This window comes from Oryzias latipes, chromosome 1 (assembly GCF_053564925.1).
Source record: "Oryzias latipes strain Hd-rR chromosome 1, Olatipes_Hd-rR_3.1".
In the NCBI taxonomy this organism is placed as follows: domain Eukaryota; kingdom Metazoa; phylum Chordata; class Actinopteri; order Beloniformes; family Adrianichthyidae; genus Oryzias; species Oryzias latipes.
In genome coordinates, this window is record NC_136237.1 from 16,816,675 (window position 1) to 16,842,500 (window position 25,826).

Genomic DNA, 25,826 nt, shown 5'->3' on the forward strand with positions numbered 1-25,826 from the left:
CTTCCCGTACAGTGTACATACACACTTGGTCTTCGGACCTCACCAAATGAGACAATGCTAACTTGTTGGTAAAGGTCAAATAACTGCATTGTAAAAACATATTCCTACTTCTTGTAACATGAGGCAAATTTAAAGAGAAACAAGACAGCAGTGAAAACAACTATCTTTAATATGATACATGTCTGCAGCATAAAAAGTGTCATCACAATAAAATTTGTTTTAAGTACAAAACAGTGCAATGGAGCATTCCAAAAAACACATTATTGGCCTGAGGGTCGTGCTTTTTGTCCATCAGAATTCTTTCAGCAGAGTTTGGTAACGGTGCAGGACTTCTTCAGGGGTTGTAACTGCAAGAAAAATCACAATAAAAGCTCAACTGAACATAAAAAGCATAACGACTTTGATGAAGTACAAAATATATTTTACTTATTTAATTATTTCTGTAATGAGTTTGATAAATCTCTGAATTCCTTATTGCTTTGACTGCAATTCTTGAAATTAATCAATTATCCTCATTTATAAACATGATAATAAATTAAAATACATACATTCATACAATAAATACATACAATAAATACATGGTAAGTACCATGTAAGTACAGAGTAGACACAAAAAAGTACCATGTAAGTACCCAGTAAAGTCCCATAGAAAGTACCATGTAAACACACTGTAAGTACCCAGTAAATTCCATAAAAAGTACCATGTAAGTACCCTGAAAGTACCCAGTAGTTACACAATAAGTACCATGTAAATACCACTTAAGTACACTGTAAGTACTGTACTGTAAAAGAAAGCGTTACCGAATAATGTTCAACAACTATATGTGTAAGTGAAATAAAAACACAAGTGGTTGTAGCACTTTATTTAGAATCTAGATAGATGTTTGACAGGGGTTTCAAACATACGGCATCCAGCCCGCCAGATGGTTCAATCCGGCCCAGTCATGAAGAGTAAAAATTATAAGAATGTTGAAAGAGGAAAGCAGGTTTCCAGTCCATTCCTGTGGCGAGTTATGATTTTTTAAAATAACCGAAAGGGGGAGCAAAGGCTAAGCAAAACAGGTGAAAATGCATATCTTTGCACCTGCCAAAACTGAAACCTAATGGCTCTGTGTCTGAATAAGATGTAGTTTGGTTCCCAACGATCCCCACTGCTGTTACATTGTCATAAGAATGATCAGTAGTGACCCCCTAATGACCAAGAAGTTGTTGTAGCCCCTCTTGAGTTTATTATAAGTATTGATTGAGTGTCAAATGTGAAATATTCAGTCTGAATAAAATTAAATTAACCAATTTTTTTAAGTAAAATGCATTTTATTTTACATCCATTGGCCTCTGTGAATGAATGTGTAATACAGTTTTTCGCAGTCGCTTTAGTACAATTCTCAGATCAGAATTGAAGTTTGCAAATACGTGTGTGCATTTCTCAAAACAATTTGTACAAACAGCAAAACACTATGGATTTCTTGCAAAAGCCTGTAACTTGCTCAAAATCTTTAGTGCATCTCTCAAAACTAAGTCTTTATGTAATTGAACATGTCAGAGCCATCAGAATGTCAAGTCCTTGTGTCATTGTCTACGAACAAGACAGTCAAATTACTTAGTCATGTTGTCAATATAACTGTGTACTTTAGAGGGAGGTTCTGATATAAACTATGGCGAAAGTTTTGATGACAATTATTGTAAAATGTAAGTTACACCTTTTTTTATTTGATTGCAAGAGACTGGAAAAGATTCACATTTACACTTTTATTGTTCATATTATAATTTGTTGACAGACCATGTCATACCAACATAGAAAAAACCCACTGCAAACAGTACAGTTTTTCTCAGTCGCTTTATTTCAATTCTCAGATCAGAATGAAATTCCCAAAACTATTTGTTCAATCTTCACATCATGATGTCACTTGTGAACATTACATAAGCAGTTTCTCACTTCTTTGAACAAGTTGCAATTGCTTTGGTACATCCATGCAAATGATTATGTACAATTCTGTGCTCTTTGCTACATTATCAATTGTTTCTGTCATGTTGATCAAAATGTATTATATATTTCACTGTACAATAGTCTTACCCCTCAAAACACCTAGTCATTAGTTCATCATATAAGTCAATAACTGCAAAATGGTTGACCAAGTTGTCATAATGTGACAAACATATTTATATACATCTCCATTATATGTTTTTTGTCTAAATCTGTCCTGAATTGGTAAATTGCTCTCAGGGGACTTGACTTCCTCTAAAAAAGGTGCATCTCATTGACAATCAATGGGCAAGCATATACTGTATATTGCTGAAGCACAACACAATGTTCTACGTCTGACAATGGAAGGACAAGGAATTGGACTGGGTCAACAGCCATAGAGAAGAAGAGGAAGAGGAGTGAGGCTGCGTGGTGGAGGAGTTAGGGGGCAAAACCGAGGAAGAGGCCGAAATATCATCGGCCACAGGGCTACAGTTGATGTGCCAGGCCAATGGGGCGGGAACATAACCATGGGTGCTGCCACCTGTGACAATGGTGTGCTTACTCCTATTCCCATAATAGGTCCATACAACAGAACATCTTATAACCTTTCTAGAAACTCTCTACAGAGATCTCATCCCTGAAGAAGAGAGGGGTCAGAGTGAAGATCACCTGCCAACGTATGTGATAGTTTGGGACAATGTGAGTTTTCATCACTCCAACAGTCCATTTCACCCTACTCTCCATTCCTTAACCCAGGGGTCGGGAACCTATGGCTCGCGAGCCATATATGGCTCTTTTGATGGTCACATGTGGCTCGCAGACAAATCTTTAATTATAGTTTTTTTTTTCATTAGACCAGTCCTTCTCGGGCGCGATGCGATGCCAGAGGCGCGCAGTAGTAGCAGTGCTTAGAGAGAAAAATCTGCGCCAGCACTATAAGTTACTATTATCTATTATTTCACAGAGTTTGTACCAGCTGGAAACCAGTGAATTGACGTGCATAAAACTACGCGCTCCCGTCTCTGAGAAAGAGCGCGCAGATGCGGAGACGGGATGTGTGAGGAAAGCAGGGGGGGGGGGGGGGGGGGGTTGTGGGGACAGGCAGCAGGGAAACGTAAAACCCGCTTCCCGTCACTCACTGCAGCGTGTGAGAGTGTGTTTGGCTCCATGTCTGTCTCACATCTACAGAACATTCAGACCTAAGATCACGTTTAAAGTCTCAACGCCTGCATGAAGCAGAAACTCACCACGTATCAACCAGACTAGACCATCAGCAAAACTACCATGAGAAATACTCATCATTTATTAGCAACAGAATAACAATATTAAAAAGAATCCACAGACTTATTGTACTTTAAAAATGTTGAAATTAAATCAAATGCACACATTCACTTGTATATTTAGTTTTAAACATATTGTCGCGGACTGAGTTGGGTGGCTGTTGGGCCGCGTTAAAAGTTCTGGAGTTCATTGAACGCGTCAAGCAGAGCTCTGATTGGCCCTCAGTTCTGTCGCTCAGCCTGTTGTTAGGTAGTTTGGACCAATGGGGTTCAGCTATGGGCCGAATAAGGGTAATGGGAGGGCTGCAGCGGGAGCAGGGGAATATAAAGTTGGGAGAAGCGCTCTCGTGTCGGCGGGAGAGATTCAGGAGTTGCTGAATTAATTGAACGGCGTTTGTTGCGGTCTGCAGTAATCGGAATAAAGAACTTTAAAAGAGGTTAAGTCTCCGTGCCTCAGTGTGGGGAAGGGACACTACATTATTGTATGGCTCTTTCGAAATTATATTTCAAAATATGTGGCATTTATGGCTCTCTTGGCCAAAAAGGTTCCCGACCCCTGCCTTAACCCTATTGAGGAATTTTTTTCAGCATGGAGATGGAAAGTTTATGATCGCCAGCCACATACACAAATGACCCTCCATGGATGCAGCGTGTGATGACATCACAGCAGACGCCTGCAGAGGCTGGATAAGACACTCTAAAAGATTCCACGCTGCATTGCAAGAGAGGATATTCGCTGTGATGTGGATGAGAATTTGTGGCCTAACATACAGGAACGACAAGAGGTGTAGGAAGACCACACCAATTCCTACTGCACTGCCTGTACTGTTGTACAGAATATTGTCTTATCTTTTTTTTCCCCTTGTGTTACTGTTTGTAGTGGGTTTTTTTTTCTATGTTGGTATGACATGGTCTGTCAACAAATTACAATATGAACAATAAAAGTGTAAATGGGAATCTTGTCCAGTCTCTTGCAATCAAACAAAAAAAGTGTAACTTACATTTTACAATAATTGTCATCAAAACTTTAGCCATAGTTTCCATCAGAACCTCCCTCTAAAGTACACAGTTATATTGACAACATGACTAAGTAATTTGACTGTCTTGTTCGTAGACAATGACACAAGGACTTGACATTCTGATGGCACTGACATGTTCAATGACATAAAGACTTAGTTTTGAGAGATGCACTAAAGATTTTGAGCAAGTTACAGGCTTTAGAAAGAAATCCATAGAGTTTTGCTGTTTGTACAAATTGTTTTGAGAAATGCACACACGTATTTGCAAACTTCAATTCTGATCTGAGAATTGTACTAAAGCGACTGAGAAAAACTGTAACACAAAGGGAAAAAAAAGATAGGACAATATTCTGTACAACAGTACAGGCAGTGCAGTAGGAATTGGTGTGGTCTTCCTACACCTCTTGTCGTTCCTGTATGTTAGGCCACAAATTCTCATCCACATCACAGCGAATATCCTCTCTTGCAATACAGCGAAATATGTTTGTCACATTATGACAACTTGGTCAACGATTTTGCAGTTAATGCCTTATACGATGAACTAATGACAAGGTGTTTTGAGGATTAAGACTGTTGCACAGTGAACTATATAATACATTTTGATAGACATGACATAAACAATTGATAATGTAGCAAAGAGCAAAGAATTGTACATAATCATTTGCATGGATGTACCAAAGCAATTGCAACTTGTTCAAGGAAGTGAGAAACTGCTTATATGATGTGCACAAGTGACATCAGGATGTGAAGATTGAACAAATAGTTTTGGGAATTTCATTCTGATCTGAGAATTGTACTAAAGCGACTGAGAAAAAATGTAATAAGTGATTAGGCTACCATGTTGGCTGAGGCATTTTTTCCAACTGAGTAAAAAAACAACAGCAAAAAAAAACTCTTTTTTGCTTTTATCTTACTGGTCCGGCCCACTTGGGATCAGACGCCTTGAATACGGCCCGCGAACCAAAATGAGTTTGACACCCCTGATCTAAATAGATAGATAGATAGATAGATAGATAGATAGATAGATAGATAGATAGATAGATAGATAGATAGATAGATAGATAGATAGATAGATAGATAGATAGATAGATAGATAGATAGATAGATAGATAGATAGATAGATAGATAGGTAGGTAGGTAGGTAGGTAGGTAGGTAGGTAGGTAGGTAGGTAGGTAGGTAGGTAGGTAGGTAGGTAGGTAGGTAGGTAGGTAGGTAGGTAGGTAGGTAGGTAGACAGACAGACAGACAGACAGACAGACAGACAGACAGACAGACAGACAGACAGACAGACAGACAGACAGACAGACAGACAGACAGATAGATAGATAGATAGATGGATGGATTACTTTTAAGTAGACGGATTCAATCTGAGATTTTTTTGAGATATATGAGATTGTTTTTTACACAACCAAAGTTCAGTTATTTGTAGTTATTTGATACAGCAAAAGAAAAAGAATAAACAAGAAAAGAAAAAACAAGACAGATAAAAAAGAGAAGGAAAGAGGCTTTACATTTTAAAACAAAAGTTCCTAGTGACAAATGCTTTTTTGATATTCAGAATTAAAACAATACACAGCAACAGTCTTAAACATCAAAATCAACAAAGAAAGGGAAAAAAAAACACAAAATCAAATCAAACACTAGAGGTTCTGACGTACCTTGTTGTCATCAACACAGGTGAAAAGTATTCTTGCATTTTTATTTTTCACAAATGTAAGTCCAGTAAATTACAAGCAGATCTCCTTATGAATTGTTTTTAAAATAATGGTTTGATTTTTAAAAACCTGTTTTTGTGAATTTTAAAGTTAACAATTATTAGCAAAACATTACCAACTAAATCAAACAATCCCGAGAATACTGCAAAATGCTCCCAAAAGCTATTGACATATCTGCATGATTCATAGATTTTTTTTAACAACTTTATTGCACATTATGCCATTTTACAAGAAAGTACTTTATGTATGCAATAAAAAAAACACAACAGCATATATCAAATACACATCTGTAATATACAGAGGAACAAGAATAGAAATAGAAATAAGCCAGGGGGTTAAACTCTATGAAAAAATACTGAATCTATCACATACAGACAATGTTCTGATTGCTTTTTGCTTCTCTGAATTTCGAATACTGTTGATATATTGACCTAAATCAGAAAGGAATACAGTGAAACAGGGTTTTCTACCAGAAAATTTACATTTATGGACATGGAATTTAGCCAAAATGAGTAAAAGATTTAAAAGTAAACCAGAGTCCTTTTGCATATGTTTTGACATTAGACCCAACAAGACATCTTTCCAGAATAAGACAAAACAAGAATCAATTTTATCATCAATAAAATCACACAACTTCTGCCAAAACACCTTCACTTTGGGACAATACCAGAAAAGATGAATAACTGTTTCAGGGGAATTACAACCAAAACTACAAAATGTCTCAATGTTTAACTTAAATCTGTTTTGAATAAACATTTTAGCTGGATAAATTCTATGGATAATCTTAAAAGAAACTTCTTTAACCTTATTAGTGATTAAAAATTTATTGGGTATTTGCCAAACCTCCTTCCATGCAATATCTGCAACAAACATGTTCCAATAAGACATGCTAGGAGGTAGTGAAACAACATTCGTTTGAAATAATGTTCTAATGGCTTTGTTGTTTTTCCTGGGATAACCAGTCAGACATATTTTCCCCACAGGAGTATGCATGATTCATAGATGAAATAATCTGTTGTTTCCATAATATCGTCACATTAGTTATGTCCCACCCACTCGGTGCGCATCACATTGATTATTCACTCTGATTGGTGCAGGCTACGTCATTCACGATTTACAGCAAGGTCGGTTGTGATTCAGCTCTCTTAAGCCGCAGCAGTGGTTGTTGATGCAGCGGTCAGAAGTCAACCAACCAGTCTGCTAGGAAGGAAGGAGCGGCTAGCAGGTAACCTACATCGTTTTACGCAAATTCGTACGATTTCCCCGTCATTGACACGTGGAGGAGTTCGCTCTTTGTGGTCATCTGTGTTCTTAAAAACGCGAATTAAAGCGCTGCCTCGTTTGGGGAAACAGCTTTTATGCCGGAGAGGTTGAAAACCAAATTCATTTCGAGACCACTACGAGTACTAGTAGTTCGAGGGAGATGAAAACTCATGAGCGCTATATCTCTGTTTCAAAATTGAAACTAGAGACAACTTTAATTATGAATAAAGCTGGAAAAAAACTTATCTAATCAAATGTGGAGTTTTATAGTCAGTATTTGCAACCACCGTGCCTTAGTTTAAGTGCTTTATTTCTATTCGGCTACAGTAGGGACTCTATATGTCTGTGAATTCTAGCTGTTGACATCCTGTCCTGGAGATCAATAAATCATTTATCAATGCAGATAACAATCCCTCAAGCTTTCTACAGCTGCCATGCAGGAGCAGGATGATGCACACTGCAGTTTACACAAGGCTCTGTCTGTCTCATCTGTGTTTTGTCAGGTTGACATGCAGTTTTTGGGCAGGCTGCTGGACACAGTCTCCTCTGTGTCAACTCTCTTCACAAACCCGTACCGGGTCAGAGATGTGCCCCTGTCTGACTATACAGGAGGAGGACGAGTCAAGATGAAGGAGGAAGGGCGCATAGTTCTGTTCAAGAGCACGCAGAGTCAGTCATGGGACTGTCTACTTATGTGTCCTGAAACACCCACTGTGGCCCTGAGGTCAGTCTCTGAGATGAGCAACCTAAAAAACTGCTAAATGGATGCATGGCTTAAGGTTAAAGGTCATTGAAACTTTTTACATTTTTCAAATATCTATAATATTTTAATCCTACCTACAAATAAAAGTTTTATAATAGTGCATATCCAGTATTGCTTCACGCCAAATAACTTTTGGTTGAAATGATGGTCAAACGTCATCCAGTCAGCGTTTCCTAATGTTTTGTTTTTTAACATTTAATTTTGGTTTCTGGAAATTTCTTCAGTCTTCCAAAGCTTTTCTTTTGTTTTTCATTTGATTCTTTTTTTTTTTTTGGAATTGTGTTTATTGGATCTCGCTTTGAAAATTATTAATTATTTGTTTTGCTTTCTTGTGATCTGTAATGTGTTTTTTGGGTTGGTGGTGGGATTTGCACCTCAACACCACCGTAATATTTGGTATAGGAGACACCTGAACAATTTCTTTATGCAGAAATATACACAAGCAATTTTAAAGGGCATTTCTAGTAATTTAAAAACACACCAACTGTCTATTTCAACAGATTTTTAAATCTGGGGCTTCAATTTGAAAAGCAGATGTGGTTTTACTTATGTTTTTGTTTTTCCACCAAGACTTTTGATAAATCAGGAAATAACTGAATGCCAACGGTGCTTGCAATCAAGGTGTGGAATAAACTTTCACCTTATTTGGTAAAACAGCCACATTATACTGTGACATCTTTTTGTAAATATAAATAGTTATAAAATAACTGACTAAAACATTTCTGCATTTTTATGTGAAAAATAGTGCATAGCTTTGTTGGCCATAATTTGAACATGTTTGTGTGTTCAGGTGAAAAAACAAAAGATTTGGGGAGGGGCATAAGGGATTTGTGTCACTATCTTATTTTGAAATCTGGTTTAGAAATGGCTGTACTAAAACTCCTGAGACATTGGTTGCACCTTAATGTGAAAGGTTGCATCGAGTTGTATTGTTTGCAACATTTCTACATAGGTCTTTTTTCAGCATTAGACTCTATATTTTCATCTTAATTTTTCAATTTGATTTTTTATTTTTAAATCACAAATTGCTATTAAAAATAGAAATTTAATGGAGCTATTTTTCTATTCTTTCTTGGTCCAGTGTGTTTGTAAAGTATGACAAAATTACGGAACACACTTTATAGTCATATGGGGGAAGTTGTGCAGAACAATGATACCAAACAATTGAAAGCCAAACCCTTTTAAAGGTGAAAATTAAAAGGTAAACCCAAAAGTCCCACCCCGGACTCTTCAGAGCTAAAGCTGAATGCCTAAAGGTCAAATTCCTTTTAAGTCCTTAAGTTTTGAACCTGAATAGCAGGTTTAGAGAAAAAAGCTGAAGTCCAAACAAACACTGTAGTTGAGTTTTACGTACAAAATTAATGTTGCTATTTTCCAACTGGAAGCTGTTGGATGACTTGTATAGAGAACGCAAGTAAGAATGTAAACCTTGAGCATAGCAGCTATTAACATTTGTTAAAAAATAAACATAAAACTTTGTTTGAACAAAGACCCAGTATCTTAAAGACACTCCCATGCATCCACAATGCTCTCTGGAATGTTTTTTCAGGGAAAGGTAATTTTTCTTAACATCATACCAGGGATTCCTGCATGTGTCTCACCTCAGTCCCAGAAAGTAAAGTTCAGATTTCTGTTTCTCCACTTCTGTTCAGTAACAACTCCCTGAACTCTCTGAAGACTTTTCCAGGTATCTTCAGAGGAAGATGCTAAGAACTGGTTCCCACAGTACGCCCTGAAACTTCGGCCTTTCTACGAGATCCTTCCTCTGAAGGCTGAGACGGTTCAGACCATTGTGGACTGCATCCGCTCCCACCCGGACTGGAGCTCCGCCCACATCGCAGTGGACACTGGTCTGCGAGAGTGTCTCAAACATAACCATGTGCAGAGGTAAGGTGAACTACTCGTCTGTTGTGGGCTAACAATTGTGATTATTTTAAGCTGCTTTAATTAAGCGGCATTTGTTTGGGTTTTTCTGAGGCATCAGGTTCTCCCCATTTTTTTATTTATTTTCATTTATTTATTTTCCAAAATAAAACCCCTATATTTTCATTTGTATAGACTAAACTAACTAAAGTTAAGGTTTGCTCTTCCTCTTGTGTTTTAATTTGAACAAAAAAGCTATAATAGTAATTTTAAACAATTGGCTGCCATCTAAATATGAACTTCTGTAGAACATTTGTCACAAAAGAATTTACAGTGCCTTACAAAAGTATTAACACCTAGTATGATTGACCCTTATTGTTTTCATATATCATTCATGGTCAAAAACACTTTCTTTCCACATAAAAAAACAACAAGAATTGAACAACAAAAAAAGATTTAATATCAAAGTGAAAACAGATTTCTACAAAGTAATGTCTGAAAACAAAAATGTATAGAGAAATATAATTCTTTTCCCAATTTTTCACCCCCTTCAAGTTAATATTTAGTAGATGCACCTTTAGGTGCAGAAACGGCATTGAGTCTGAGTGGACAAGTATCGATCAGTTATCTGCACACTGCAATGTTGTTTCATTGATCTCAAGTTCTATCAGGTTGCACAGATATTGAGCATGAACAGCCCTTTCTAAGTTCATCCTTAGTTTGAGAATTGCATCTGGGCTTTGACTCTGAAACACTCACTTTGTTCTTTTTAGACCATTCCATTGTAGCGTTTGCAGAATGCTTTGGATTGTTGTCTTGCTGGAAAAATAGTTTTTTCCTAAGCAGTTCTTCTCTTGCAGACTGAAAAAGATCGTCCTCTCAGGATTTCAGTGTATTTTTGCAGCATTCTCTCTGCTTTTTACAAGTATGATGCTGCCACCACCATGCTTACAAAGGTGATGGAGTGTTTTTGATGATTTAGTGTTTAGTTTCCTCCAAACATAGCATCTTGTTTGATTGCCAAAATATTGACATTTGGCCTCATCACCAAAGTATCTTCTTCTGCTTACTCATGGAGTCTTCCATATGCCTCTTTGGAAAACGATTTGAGTTTTAATATGAATTTTCTTCAAATGTGACTTTCTCATTTCCACTCTCCCATAAAGCTTTGACTGGTGAAGATCCCGGGCAGCAGTTTGGACATGCACAGTCTCTCCCAGCTCAGCAGCTGAAGCTTGTAACTCCTTCAAAGTAGTTGTCGGGATCTTGGTGGCTTCTCTCACTAGTCTTCTGTTTGCACAAGGGCGGCCTGATCTAGCCAGAGTCACACATGTACCATATTCCTTTCATTTCTCCAGAGGAACTTTAATGCCTCTGAAATCCGTTTGCATCCATCCCCTGAATTGTGTGTGTAATTTTTTTAAATGACCCCTTCTCTGAGTTGTTTGGAGTTTTCTATTGTGGAACTCGGGACCCTTCAGAGACCGGTGTGTCTATAGCTCAATCACTTGAGACACACCCATACCACTGGGGTGATCTTCATTTTACTTTGTTGTCTGTTGGCACTAATTGGATGGACCTCTACTGAACTAGACCCTTACATTTAAAAAGGGGTGAATATATATGTAAACAATTATATATTTATACGTTTTGTTTCATTGAAATTACTTTGTAGGAGTCTGTTTTCAGTTTGACATTACAGTCAAAAATTGAATGTTTGGAAAATGACAAATTTGATCAACCATGAGTGATTTATGAGGCAAGAAAAAGGTTAAACATCCAAGGGGGTGAATATTTTTGCAAGCCCCTGTGTGTTGTTCTTCTGCAGGTATGACAAAGAAAGTAAAATAAATTAATACAGAAGTATTGTAATGCATAGCAACTCTGACACAATAATATTATAAAGCACCAGATCCCTTTTAAATAACATTAATAAGTAATCTGGAATGGATTCCACTTTGCACTTTCTAAATCATACTGGAGGGTCCAAAACCCAGATATTTGTCATGTTCTGGCAGACAGTTGATTTTAGTTCTTTCCGCATTACTAATGGAAGCTTTCTCCATTATAGTAATGAGGCCTGAGAGCCGCGCACACACAGAGCAGAAAGGAAATTCCCAGTAATCAAGATCTCTTAGTTTGAGATGTGTTACCGATCCATGCAAGAACAGCACTGTCTAAACGCTGCACACACCACTCCTCACACCCCATTCACTTAGTTTCTACAGCAAATCTTTGTGGAATACTACTACAAAACGTTGTGTAAACCCAGTCCACAAATGCATAGATTTGAGGAAAAAAAGACAGTCGTCACCTGCACTTCTGCACTTACTGCTTTTAACATAGAAGTTCAAAAATGGCTTCTAGAAAAAGAAAAACATGTTCGTTCTTGTTTTGTTTTCTATCGCATCTGGTTTCTCCTACTGAGCTAATTAAAGTGAAGTGTGCCCAGTTTCACAGGCAGCACTAGTTAGTGTGTATGTAGAGGAGTGGTTCTCAAAGGGGGGAACTTGACAACATTCTAGGGGCTACTACAAATAAAAAACATATTTTAGATGTGGAGCTATCATCTTTAGTACGTTTTTAATATGGTACTTCAAAATAGTTCATAATTTTAATTCCTTTAATTGTAACACATTTATTACAAAAAACCCGCAAAGACCACAAAAAAATAAAGGTTTCGAGATGGAAGGTTTCTTGTGGTGCTGCAGACAAACATAAAGCCAGGCTGATTAAGTTTCAGTTCGTCTCTTTTTCTTTTTCTTTCTTTATTTCTTAAAAAAAAAAAAAAAAAAAAAGATCCATTCCGATAAAATTGTTTTTACCATGCTCTTAACTTTTTTCTCATGATGAAGGACATTGATAATTAAAAACTAAGCATAAAATTCTATTTCTGAGTATTCCTTTATCTAAATTGTTGTGAATCAGGAGCAAACAAATAATGCATTTTGAAAAAGGGCTCATTTATGTGAAAATCCAATGGGCTCCCTGCTCTGATCTGTTCTGACGCATCCACTTGTAGACCGTTTAATTCCATGTACATCTTTGATTTCCTCATCTGGCTCCAAGCTGTACGGCTGGATAGCTCCAATATTCCTCGCCATTTTTGCTATAATAATGATGACACCATGTCTATGTGTCTCCAGTCAAATCAACACTCGGGATGCTTCCGGTCAAACGCCGCTGCACCTGGCGTGCGAGCGAGGCGACTTGGCCTGCGTGAAAGAACTGTTGGAGGAAAGCCAAGCCCGCACAGACATCAAAGACCACAACGGCGAGACGCCCATGCACAGCGCTTCCAAGCAGAACTCTCCTGTCATCATTCAGGTGAAACTGAACAGAAAAAGAACTTCATTTACATTCAGAAGTGTGGTTGTTTGTGTGTTTATCAGGTTGATCGTTTAATTGAGTGTATTATTGTGAGTGAAATGTTATAAATCACCACGCCGCTCACAACCCTGCTGTTGTATTCCCCCCTCACAGGCCCTGTGCTCACACCTGTGCTCAGGGGTCAATGAGCTGAACAACAACGGGGAGACCCCGCTCCATGTGGCCTGTCGTTTGGGACGGGTGGAGGCAGTCAAAGCCCTTTTGGGGGGCGGAGCCAAGTGTGACGTCACTGGGAGCAAAGGCTATCCCATCCACACTGCGATGAAGTTTAATGAGAAGAGGTGAGACGAGGAGAGAATAAAAAAGAAATTTCATTGATTTTTCATTTGGTGGAAAGATGAAGACTGCTGCTGGAAGAAGAAATAGTTATTTCCATTGAAAATTGGTTTATTTCAACATAGAGAAACCCTGTCAGATAAAATGGTTAAATCAGTTTGCAGGCTGCTTTGACATTAGATGTTGTGTGTTTTTTAATGTTCGTGTGTTTAAAAAAGTGTTTGTCTTGTAGCTGTGCGGAGGAGATCCTTAAAGCCGACCCGAGCCAGCTCCAAGCTCGTGATGCTGTTTATGGAGGAACGCCGCTCCACTGGACTAAGACAGCAGAGGTGAAAATTCCCTCAGCAGCACTTCAGTTAAGACATGTAGCATCAAAGTTCAGATAGATCCACAGGCCAAAACAATGGAAGCACTTTACCAGCAGGCGGCTTTGACCCAGCCTGTTAAAATCCTACTTCATGAAGCATCAGAAACACAAAATCATGAACAAAACACAAAATCATGTACCGATCACAACACAATCTTACAACTTCATGAATGAAAGGGAGCAGTCAGAGGAAATTTATTATTTTATGCCTGCCCCTGCTAACGCAAGAAATGTGTGTGAATACATATATGTATACATGTACATAGTTTAGATGGCCCTGCTGTCTGCCATTCACAGTCAATGCCATAAGAAAAGCAACATGAAATGAATCACCTTTAACATATCTCTCCACATATTTTTAAACTGAAAAATATCATGATCATGAAATATCATCATTACATATCAAATCATGTTGTTGTGCGTTCCATAGTTTAACACCAATAAAAGAAAGCACATCTATTTTAAAGTGCTGCAATCAACTGGGTAAATCCAATCCATGTCCTGCTATTGTCAGTGTTTTATGGGCATAGAAGTGTGGTCAATGATGAATAGCAGAGGAGTTATTGCGGCTGTAAACGGGTGGAAGACAAACACAATGAAAAAGCACCATAAATCTAGATAAGGTTAACAAGGTGTCATTCAGGTTTAGGAATCTCTTTATAGTGTAAACAAAGAAATCAGTGCATTTTTATTAGTCTACAGTTCTTCAGTTTCTAAAATGAAGGAAGGAATGGAAAAACTAATACAATTTCATGTATTATAATTTTAGACTACATATAAAAACTAGTTTTAACTGCAAAATAAAAACAAGAACAATGAAAAAGTTGTTAATGTCTTACTTGAATGAAAGCTTTGTATTTTCGGAAGCAAGTACAGTAACATGCATACGGTACTTTCTTTTGATAATCTGTAACGGCAGGATAACTCATTGATAGCATCGAGTGTGTGTGTGAGAAGTTGGTGTTAAAGGAATGCACAAACTGCATGAACACACCACACAGTTCAGAGTTGACCGAGTTTTGTTTCTTTTTTTTAAATATCAGAGATTTTTGTCAGCCACATACATTTATACCTTTTACCACACAAAAAATGTCAAGGCTTTGCAGATCTTTACTTTTACAGGAGTCTAATTTCATTTATTTAATCAGTAACTAAATTTTTGCAGAATAGACAATGGAAGGCAAAATGGAACTTGGCTGTCACTTGTTCTGCAAGTTGTTCCACTGAATAAAATGAGAAAAGTCTGTAATGTTTATCATAGATTGTAACCATTCACTTTAACAACAATTCGATTCATATCATAATTTGTTGTTGCTGATAGGATTCATAGTGAATATTGGTTCATTTTAAATTATCCAATTCGCTCTGATTCACTGTCCACAGGTGTATTGTTCGCTGTGCTGCACTTGGTGCTTTTTACACTATAGTAAAATAATCCTACTGTGCCTCAATCCAAATGGCATTTCCAATATCGATTATAATTAAGGGCTGCACGGTGGCGCAGTGGTTAGCGCTCTTGCCTCACAGCAAGAAGGCCCCCGGTTCAAGTCCCGGCTGGGGGACATGAAAAACACAACATCAATGGGGGACCTTTCTGTGTGGCGTTTGCATGTTCTCCCCGTGCATGCGTGGGTTTTCTCCGGGATCTCTGGCTTCCTCCCACCGTCCAAAAACATGCTTCATAGGTTAATTGGCAACTCTAAATTGTCCGTGAGTGTGAGAGTGAATGGATGTGTGATTGAGGATATCTACCCTGCGACAGACTGGCGACCAGTCCAGGGCATCCCTTGCCTACGCCCAAGTGGCCGGGATAGGCTCCGGCAACCACGTGACCCCGAAAGGGAATAAACGGTCAAGAAAATGAATGAATGAAAAAAGGATTATAATTAATGTAATTTTGAAACCATTTAATAATGGTAATCTGATTAACAACGTGCCTCTGAAAGATTTATCTGGTTGGATTGTAGAAATATAAAAGGATTCATCGGTTAATAATCGTTACACCCCTACCATAGATGCAATTGGACTTTGAGATGCAAAACGGAGGCTACCAAAGACGCAATGACAAGACACAGATGGGACAAAGTTTGTGGGAATTGTTATGTTCCCTTTTCTTCTAAGTTACAGTTTAAGTGTTTTGTTGAGTGAAAATGTTAAAGCTTTGTTTTAAATTGTGAAGTTACCTATGACCTAGGCTTTGAGTCCTATAAATAGGATATGTAGTTGTTTAACAATCAAGTTGTAATTTAATTAAGATGTTTATAAATTGATGACAGAATTTATGCCCCTAATTCCCAAACTCACAGATGCACATGAGTCTGACTGAGTCCCGGTTTGTCTTTGGCAGTTGGGCCGGATGCTGCTGGAGTGTGGCTGTGATGTGAACTACCTGAGTGGGACAGGAGAGAGCGCTCTTCACATTTTGACCAAGAAGGGACGTTTCGAGGCGGCCATGGTGCTGCTCACTCATGGGGCAAATGCAAACCTGAAAGGTCAGGAGGGGAACACAGCTCTGCATCTGGCCATGAAGGTTTGTGTGCACTCAGTCTGAACTGTCATGTTTACTAAAAACAAAAAACTCTTGTACTCAAAGAGAAATACTGATAAAATGTATTTTTAACACCAAACATCAGTAATCTTTCTCAATCTTTTTGTAACATCTTTAAAAAGTGACTCTAGAATATAAAGTGTTTTGCTTTGAGCTCTTTTTAATCCACACCTTTCAAAAAGCTAGTTAAATACTTAAAATGATAACATTATAAATCAATTTGGGGATAAAAAAAAACAAGTCTTTTATTTATATTGCTTTAAAAGTATAAATTGTCTGTTACTATTTTTATTAGATGGATCACATGGATTTGATCAAAGCTCTAATCGTGTTTGGAGCGGATGTAGAGATTTACAACGACCTGGGAGAAACGCCAGGACTTATTGCTGCACGCACCAGCAAAGGTGAGGAAAGACGCGGGAACATGAACCGGGGTTGTGTCAAACGCTCACCGGCCACTTTGAGGTCCACCTCGCTGCAGGATTGGCCCCCCTTTGCCTTCAGAACTGCCTTAATTCTTGGTGGCACACATTCAGCACAGTTGGACGGATGTGCCTAACAAAGTGGCCAGCAAGTGTATAACTTTTAAACCCTTAACCTTTCCTAAAACCTCAGTTTTTCTGATCTAAAAATATGATTGTGAGCATTCAGCCTCATGCAGAGCCCTGTGAACTATTTTCTTATCCAGAAACTGGTCTCAATCACAGACTTTTAGTTCAGTTTTAAGAACGCTTCTCCTTATTGGTGTCATTTAAAACTAGAAGGAGCTGAACTTCCAGAAGAAAATGCAGGGTTGAATTCTATATTGGTGAATGAAAATGAAACTTAAAGGGTAATAATTGGAAAAATAAATAAGTGAATGATCAAAGTTGACCATGAATAAAGTGAAAACAGCATAATAACATAAGATATTCTTGTTTTTGGGTCTCCAACCAGCGAGCTTCTGCATCAAAGATTCCCCGTGTATTTAAATGGAGGCAAAAATCCTGGGATATCTTGAAAAGTTCAAGGTTTTGAAGGACCAACAGTCATAGCTGGAAAAAGCTGAAAGAGCAGAACATTTTAATTGTTGAATGGTTAAAATAGCTGAAAATTGTAGAAGGAGTTAAGCTGCAAAAAATGGCGTAAGATACTATCCTAAAGAAAGAGAAACAGGAAAACAATGGGTTGAATGCATTCAACCAATGAATGCTTTGTAGCGTTCAACCAATAAGATGACTGCTGTCATCCTTTCTTCTTCCTAAAGACTTCACAAGAATCAAGAAGGACCACCTCTGTCATTTAATATTATTTGCATGATTTTTTTTTCCAACTTGCAGAAACATTTTTTTTAAAAATGTATGTTTAAAGTAATGGTGGATCTGATATTCTGTTGTTTTTAACTGTTTTGTACTAAATCCCTCACTGAACACTTGAAATGATGCTAAACTGAGTTTGTTTGTAACATGTTGAAGTCTGAAACTGCATGGTGACTGCTCATGTGCACGGCTAACAGGTTGGCTCATGTGTTTGCATGAACATGAAAGGTCCCAATAGAAAGATACTGCTGGACCTGCTGTGTAGTGTAGGGGTGCAGCGTTGCCACCCTCCCTCCCCCAGCAGTCCTCCTCCCATCACCAACAGGAACAAGCCAAAAGGCATAGGTAATGATTCCTCCCCTCAGCTTTTCCTTACCTCTCTCTTACATTTTCTTCTATTTACATTCTTGTTTTCAACATTTTCCTTTTAATCTTTTTTACTTGTTACATGTACATTAAAAGTTCTTTTTGACTCCAGGACAAGTTGATCTTGGTTATAAACAGCAGAATATGTTTCACTTAAAAGTCCTTACTTTTAATTTCAAAGAAAAATCAAGAAATGTATTAGTTTTGTTTCTGCAAATGTTTTTTTTTCTTTTTCATAATTTGTTTTTTTTGGTAATCATATTAATTTTAGATTTGGACTTATTTGTACAAAACAACAACAGCAAAAAAGGCTAGACAAAACAGTGGTCTGAGTGTAAACAAATGAAAATAATATGAAGGATAGAAAGTCCATGGACAAATACAGAATCCCCAACATTCATATCTGTGCAATCTGGTGTGGTTGAAAAGGGTTTATGAGAAGGTCATATCAAGCATTTATAATAGTCAGATAGGAGGAAGGCCATTCCAATGAACCTGCCCTTTTAATAGTGTCAGCCAGATCACTGCATATATACTCCAGCAGAGGGCGCCATAAGTCCATAAAAATATTGTCTTGTAAAAGATAGTTTTACATGAACTCAATCTGCAAATGGTAAAAAGGAGTTTTACAGAAATATAGTAAAGATCCAGATGCAAAATTTAAGAAATAAAGACAGCACTATTTTTGGATGTTAAACACAAAGTATTAGGTCATTTTAAATTTCCTTTTAGAACTTTTTATAGGCATTAAATTACAGCCTCCTTGACAAAAAATCCCTTTTGTTTTCCATCTGTTTGTCTCTTAGTTTTAATAGGAAGCCACATCCTTTTTCCACCTCTATAACCTGAATTAATTGCATTGTGCTCGGCCTGTCTAACAACAATCATGACTGGTTTTCAGGGTTTGAGGACATTCTTTATGTGGGCGCTGCCATGGGGGCGATGGGCAGAGGCCTCACAGAAATCGATGGGCCCAGAAGCAAGAAAAGGAAGTGAGTTTGTGAATGATAACATCACGAGGGAACTGGTCTATATTTAATGTACCGGTAGATTTGAATGGACAGTTTCGTATTTCCTAATGAGTTGATTGTAGTTTTTGAATCTGGGTTCAGGTAATGTTTGTACACTGCCAAATACAAAGCGTAAAAATAGGAAAAGAACACAAATCTTAGGGAGAAAATCACTAGAAAGTAGTCAAATGATCCGTGCATGCAGCAAGTCATTTTTACTTGATAAGAAATCTTATAAGATATCATAGTCTAGGAATAAAATGTTCCATAGAAGCATTAAAAAGGGATAAATAAACTACAAAAGCTAACTGTATGATAGAATTACTTAACACTAAAAGTTATACAGCCAAAAACCAATTTTTTTTAACTAGTTCTAAGCAAATGGTTTGTATTTTATGAGTTTTTATAACCTTATTGTAGTTCATTTTGATCAGTGTCTGAAAACTAGTGTAATAAGATGAAATCACAAATTTTGGAACAAAATGATAATATGATCTTAGTTCACGTTGGCCCATCTTAATGAATGCTCATATTATAGTCTTCAAAACAATATTAAAAAAACGTCTGAGGTGGCTTCTCCATGTTTTTGTCAGGAACTTGTTGTGTAGGACCCAAAATGCAGGACAAATGTGACAAAAGCCAGGGCACAACAAAAGAGTGACAGAGCAGAGCAGATGACCTGACAGAAAACCAGACACATACACTGACGGTAGATAACTAAATGAAGACTGTTGTGGAAGAACAACCTGAACCATCACCTAAACAACAGAACCTTTACAGTTTTAAACTGATTCTGTTGAATAAAATACCTAGGTGTCTTGTGAACATTTTCTGAATCAAGCTATTCTGTTATTTTTTAGTCTCACATCAAGTTTTTCTATTTTCATGTATGGAGCAAAAGGATTTTTGAATATCTCTTAGCTCTTAATGCGACAAAAAAACACGTCATTGATTTTAAGAAAAGCTTGGAGAGATTTAGAGTAGAGAGAGATCAGTTAAAACAACTCCATACCTGGTAAAATCTCTTAAATGTCTGAACAAAGTTTTAAATCTGAGTTGGTGTCCAGCTATGCTCCTGTGTAAAATTCATTCATCAAATTCTTTTCTTATCAATATATTTCCACGAGGATGATTTTGTCTTTGTTTTTGTTTTTTTACGGGTTAAGTATTTTATTGTTTTGGTGTATTTTTGCTTTTCATTCATGCATAATAAAATATTTAAAAAGTATGTTTTATTTTATTAAAAGCATTTTATTGTATTATGTATACTATATACATTTTTTGTTCTTTGGGCCATGAAGTGATTCACAAATCACAGTTTGAAACAGATTTGCAGTCTAAAATCTTTCCTCCTTCCTTCAGAATGGACCGGCTACTGTGTCTGGATGGTGGGGGGATTAAAGGGCTGGTTCTGATCCAGATGTTAATCGCTCTGGAGAAGGAAGCAGGCAGACCCACTAGAGAGCTCTTTGACTGGGTAGCTGGGACGAGCACAGGGGGGATTCTTGCCCTGGCCATAGTCCATGGTATGTTTTTGCTTGTAGCTGTTAAAGTATGGTGTCAGAAAAATGAGGGTGTTTGTTCTTTCTGCAGGGAAGTCCATGGAGTACTTGCGCTGCCTTTATTTTAGGATGAAGGAGCGTGTCTTTAAAGGGTCACGGCCGTACGAATCCGCCCCTCTGGAGGACTTCCTGAAAACGGAATTTGGAGAAAACACCAAAATGACTGACGTGAGATTCCCAAGGCAAGTTTGAGCCAAAATGTGACTCATGGTCTAAATTCTTTTCTTTTCTCTTTTCTTTTGGTTATTTATCGCTTGAACGTTTTGTTCAAACAAACAAAACAAAGTCTCTGCTGCCAAAACTATCCAACAAAAGAAGAATAACATGCATTTCCTGGCTTCTTAGTTAAAGAGAAGCTAGCTTTGCTTTGGGACGATCAAACATCTCTGCTCCTTCCTTGTATTCAGTCTTGTTTTCCATATCTATACCTCCTCCTCAGAGTGATGGTAACCAGCGTTCTGGCCGACAGACATCCAGGCGAGCTGCATATATTTAGGAACTACGATCCTCCATCCATCCAGAAAGAACCTTCATATGCCACCACTGCCAACTTTAAACCTCTTACTATCCCGCAAGGTAATCTGGGAGTTTTTTTAAAAAGAGGAAGAGCTCTATGATGAAGATTTCTAAAGTACAACCATGTTCGTCTCTTATTCAGGCCCGGAAGTATAAAGTAATCTTTTATGAGATCCTGTTAATGTATAAGTATATTTGTTTAAGTTTGAGCCATGAGGATTAGAGTTCAAATGATTTCGGTTTTTTAATTTTTATTAAGCCTGGAAAAATTTATTGCAGCAGACCACCTTAAATACATGAGTCTGTCTTCCTAGGAAGCTGGATATAGGACAGAAGTGGAATTTTTGGAACACTCCAGTGTCGTTTGATTCATGAAGCCTTGCAGTTGTGCTGTTTGAGTGGCAGCAGTGTTGTTGTTTCAGGATGGGAGGATGAGGATGTGTTGATAGTAGGATACACAGAGGAACCGCCCAAAAAGCGTAGGAAGGTGACAGATGAAGGTGTGTGGACTTGCAGATCCCATACAAAGACATTCAGACCTGAGGAACCCTCATGCATAACATCCACACTTTGAAGCCTATTTTTTAATGCTGTTCATCATTAGCAGTTTTACCATGGTCCAGGTGGATTCTCGATTCTGATTGGCTGCTGGGAGTGTATTAAAAAAGTGATATACCACACTGATAACCACCTAAAAAAGAAGCTGTGGTCACACAGCTTAAAAGTTCTATATCACTGCGCTGACTTCTTTAAAACCAACTTTTGCTTCAGCATCTGGACAAAAAGAAGCGGTAAGAGGTGAACTCTTTCTCTGCTTTATTTAACCCATCGTGACGATCAGCATAGATATCGCTTTCCTTTGTCGCTGCAGTCAAAGTCCGGCACCGTCCCACCTAACAAATAGTCTGGGGAACAAACAATTATTTGGGAAAAAAGCGATACAAACCCAAAAAAATAACAAGAATAAAGTTCTAAAAACTGATTGAATATATTTTTCTTTTGTAAGGGACCATGGTATAAGCGGGTTAATGGCCTTCGAAGTGAATTATCAGAATTAACGCACTTCTTGAATGCGAGTATAGCTGATGTCTCACATCCAGTGGATCTGTAGTGTAAGAGCGTGTATAATGGTTTAAGTATTGTTCTTTTATAAACGTATGCTCAGTGACTTTCTGGTTTTTTAACCTTTAGCCTTAACTAACAGTCAAAGACTCAACATTTTAAATTTAACAAAAAAAACTCAACTTTTCTTTGATTTAAAAACAGTATTTTCCTTTTCTGCACATTTTGGAAACAAAGATAACATAATTCATGCATTAAAGGTTCATTGTTTGTAGCAAGAAAAATCTGGATGGACATAAACACATTGACTGCAAATAACGAAAAGATTTCCCTTCATTTAATACATTTTCTCTTGTGAACTGCTGTAGAAACATGACTGAGGGACAGAACTGCCGTTAGCAGGAGATGAGGCTACTTTTCATAATTATATGAAATTGTTGTTATAAAAATGCAAATAGACTTATTAATGTGATACAGTTCTGCATGAGTCAAGACATTGATGTGAATGTTTTATCAAACTCCATTAAATCAATTTTAGAAGTTAAAATTGCTTAAACTTTATTTTATTTATAAGAACAACTTGTATGGAGAGCGGCCCGCTCCAGTGGTGCGGCCCCCACCTACTTCCGACCAATGGGCCGCTTTTTGGACGGAGGGCTGCTGGCCAACAATCCAACACTAGACGCCATGACAGAAATCCATCAGTATAACAAAGCCTTAAAAGCTCAGGTGGATATTTGTCCTGCAGCATTTCTTTCTCAATCTTCTAACAGTTGCTTTACGTTTTGGAAACCAAAATATCTCTGTTCCTTTTTCTCTCTCTCTCAGGGTCACGAAGGGGACGTGAAGAAGCTCGGGATAGTAGTGTCTCTTGGTACAGGTAGGTCATCCAATGCTATTTGGGCATAAAAAAATATACATAAACATTACTAAGGATTTGGGTTTCTTTCTGAGAGAGATGCCCCCCCCACCCCCACCCCCCCACCCCGTGTCATATTGTATCATAAATATCCCAAAAAGTATTTTTTAAACCTCAGCTGATGACACTGCACTCACCTGAGCTCGAATACAGCCAAATTATTCTTTGCCCAAAGTATATGAATCCCAATTCAACATGTTGGCAATTGTTAAACTCCAAAGCTTCAGTTTATTGACTGCATGTTTGCAGGAAAACCCCCCCAGGTGGTTGTGAACTCTGTGGATGTCTTCCGGCCCTCCAACCCACTGGAGCTGGCCAAGAGTTTTGTAGGAGCGAAGGAGCTTGGCAAAATGCTGGTGGACTGTGTAAGTGGACCGGATTTATGTATTTTTATAAAGTGCTAGTAACCCTCTCTTTAAAAAAAAATTTAATTAAAAATATAAAGTTTTTCCAGTCAGGGGTTGTGATGTTAACATCTCTAAATGCTTGTTGTGCTGCTCTCTGAACAGTGTACGGACTCTGACGGCTGTGCGGTGGACCGGGCCTCAGCCTGGTGTGAGATGATCGACACGCTCTACCACAGGTCAGCTGCTGATGACTGTGCTGCTTTTCCTTCTCTCTGTCATAAACCACTTGTTCTCTGTTTTTCCTCATGTCCTTGAACACGTTGTCACTTTATATTTAAATAATCTCATCTTGACTGCGTTTAACTAATAAAAACAAATCCTATTTGATTGTTTCCAAAAGTGGCTAAAAGAACGGTATGGTTTATCATTTTACTTTGTAACAGTAGTAAACTTTATTTTAGTTCATTTTAGTTATTAAAGGAAGAAGAAGTTGTGGTGTGTCTGCATGTGTGCTTAATGAAAGACACACAAATGTGTGAGACGGAGCTTGAAGTCTCACTGTTTTTTGATCTGTAACAATCATATGAAAGTGTCATTACATAGTTATAGTGCTTGGACATTTTAATCTGTCCAAATGTACTTTTTATTTTTTAAAGTTATGTTTTAAGGTTTAAGTAGAGTACGGAACAACCGCTAATAAACCCATTGCAGGAGGAAAGAATAAGCTTTATGTGAAGTGAAAGAACATTTTAAAACTTACTAAAAACCACAAGATTTGAAATTTTGAAAAATGTAAGCTGCAGCAGAGATTCTAATGCAAGATATGATGGAGCTGCAGTTTTTCATATTTCTTTATGGTGGGTAATTTATCGAGGTTTTCTCCCCCTTGAATCTTAGCATAACAATTTCTTGTGTTTTTATTTGACAACAAAACTAAATAAATCGAGGATCTATCCAGAGCACATTTGTGTAAATGTCTGGAGACAAAATATCTGTTAAAAATGTTTGAAAAGAAACTTTGACCTCTTTCTCTTGATGACGCACAGGTTGCTCTTCAGATGTGGAGCAAACCAACAGGAAAATACTTTCAAAACGGTCGTGGTTTTTACAGCCTAATTTAAACATTCAAGAAGCAGCACAAAAAAACAGATGAAATGATTTGAAATGAAATGTTAGCTACATAAATGAGTAATTTTGTGCTTTTCGTGTTTACTGTGTTGCTGCAATGCTCATATGGGCCACAGTCCCTTTTTTTTTTTTTCTTAGAACAAGATATTTAGCAACTAAAGACCAGATGATTGCATTCTACTGTTGCTTTTTCTTTTTCAAACTAGCAGAATTGCATAGTGTAGTAGTAGTGTGGTTGGAATATTTTAGTCAATCTATAAAAAAAAATCCAATGTACTCATTTATCGTCAAATGATGTGATCTTTTTTTTATTTTTTCTGTACATGCAGTTACTATTGCCTTTATTGCAGTAAACTGTATTGTTTTTGTTTGTTTTTTTGTGCATGTTTTTCTGCAGACTGAGTCCTCAGCTCTCTCAAGAGGTGATGTTGGACGAGGTGAGCGACGCCGTCCTGGTGGACATGCTGTGGGAAACCCAGATGTACCTGTTTGAAAAAAGGGAAACCATCCAGTCTCTGGCAAAATGGCTGCAGAGCAACTGAACCCACAAGAAAATGGAACAAACTGCAGACTGAACTTCAAAGCCAACAGCTAACCGTACAGGGGTGTGCATCAAAGGAGGACAGAAAAACTGACTACAAAAGACCACTGACGTGTTTTAGGGGAGTCATGTAGCATCATGGGACCTTTTCACTGATCTTTTCAGTGCTATATTTATCTGTTGTACCATAAAATGAAACACTGAAGTCTTCCTTTAACTCATCTGTGCATACAGGGGAGATTTGGTGTTCGACCCTGCAGTAACTGAGGGTTGATCAGATTGAACACTGTTATATGTACTACTGCACTCTGTCTGCACTGCTAAGGGGAAATTTGTTTTTGTTTTCTTATTCTCAGATTTTCCGATATATTCTTTGTTTAAACTGACTCTTAAAAAAACATTTATCCTCACATCTTTAAAAATAACTCCCAGGGTTTTAGAGCCAGTTTATTTGTTTATAACAATGACAAACTTTTGATCTAGAGGGAAAACTAACCGCCAGGTTTAACTTATTTGAAGGGAAACTAATATTAAACTGTCTGGTAACTGATTGTTTTGTACTTTTTGCATTTGTAGATTTATTACAGAAATGTTTTCAATTATGGATATATGACCTGTTCACTATAT

The 25,826-nt window shown here is 37.6% G+C and overlaps 1 protein-coding gene across 2 annotated transcripts in view; it reads left to right on the forward strand.

Annotated features, from left to right (window-relative positions):
* Positions 1–7,073: 7,073 nt before the first annotated feature.
* Positions 7,074–25,826, forward strand: part of pla2g6 (phospholipase A2, group VI (cytosolic, calcium-independent)) — an 18,910-nt gene continuing 157 nt past the window's right edge. Inside the window, exons 1-19 of one of the 2 annotated variants that reach the window (XM_023958842.2) lie at positions 7,074–7,205; positions 7,747–7,967; positions 9,684–9,893; positions 13,016–13,196; positions 13,353–13,540; positions 13,768–13,864; positions 16,250–16,432; positions 16,746–16,854; positions 17,977–18,093; positions 19,016–19,106; positions 20,487–20,650; positions 20,718–20,868; positions 21,126–21,262; positions 21,625–21,702; positions 22,839–22,993; positions 23,093–23,144; positions 23,433–23,548; positions 23,693–23,766; positions 25,056–25,826. The exon at positions 25,056–25,826 is cut by the window's right edge and continues 157 nt beyond it. In XM_023958842.2, coding sequence (XP_023814610.1) covers positions 7,753–7,967; positions 9,684–9,893; positions 13,016–13,196; positions 13,353–13,540; positions 13,768–13,864; positions 16,250–16,432; positions 16,746–16,854; positions 17,977–18,093; positions 19,016–19,106; positions 20,487–20,650; positions 20,718–20,868; positions 21,126–21,262; positions 21,625–21,702; positions 22,839–22,993; positions 23,093–23,144; positions 23,433–23,548; positions 23,693–23,766; positions 25,056–25,200 — 2,463 coding nt within the window. In that variant the 5' untranslated portion in view covers positions 7,074–7,205; positions 7,747–7,752 and the 3' untranslated portion in view covers positions 25,201–25,826. The remainder of the gene's footprint in view (positions 7,206–7,746; positions 7,968–9,683; positions 9,894–13,015; positions 13,197–13,352; positions 13,541–13,767; positions 13,865–16,249; positions 16,433–16,745; positions 16,855–17,976; positions 18,094–19,015; positions 19,107–20,486; positions 20,651–20,717; positions 20,869–21,125; positions 21,263–21,624; positions 21,703–22,838; positions 22,994–23,092; positions 23,145–23,432; positions 23,549–23,692; positions 23,767–25,055) is intronic. The other variant, XM_023958848.2, reaches the window with a different exon arrangement.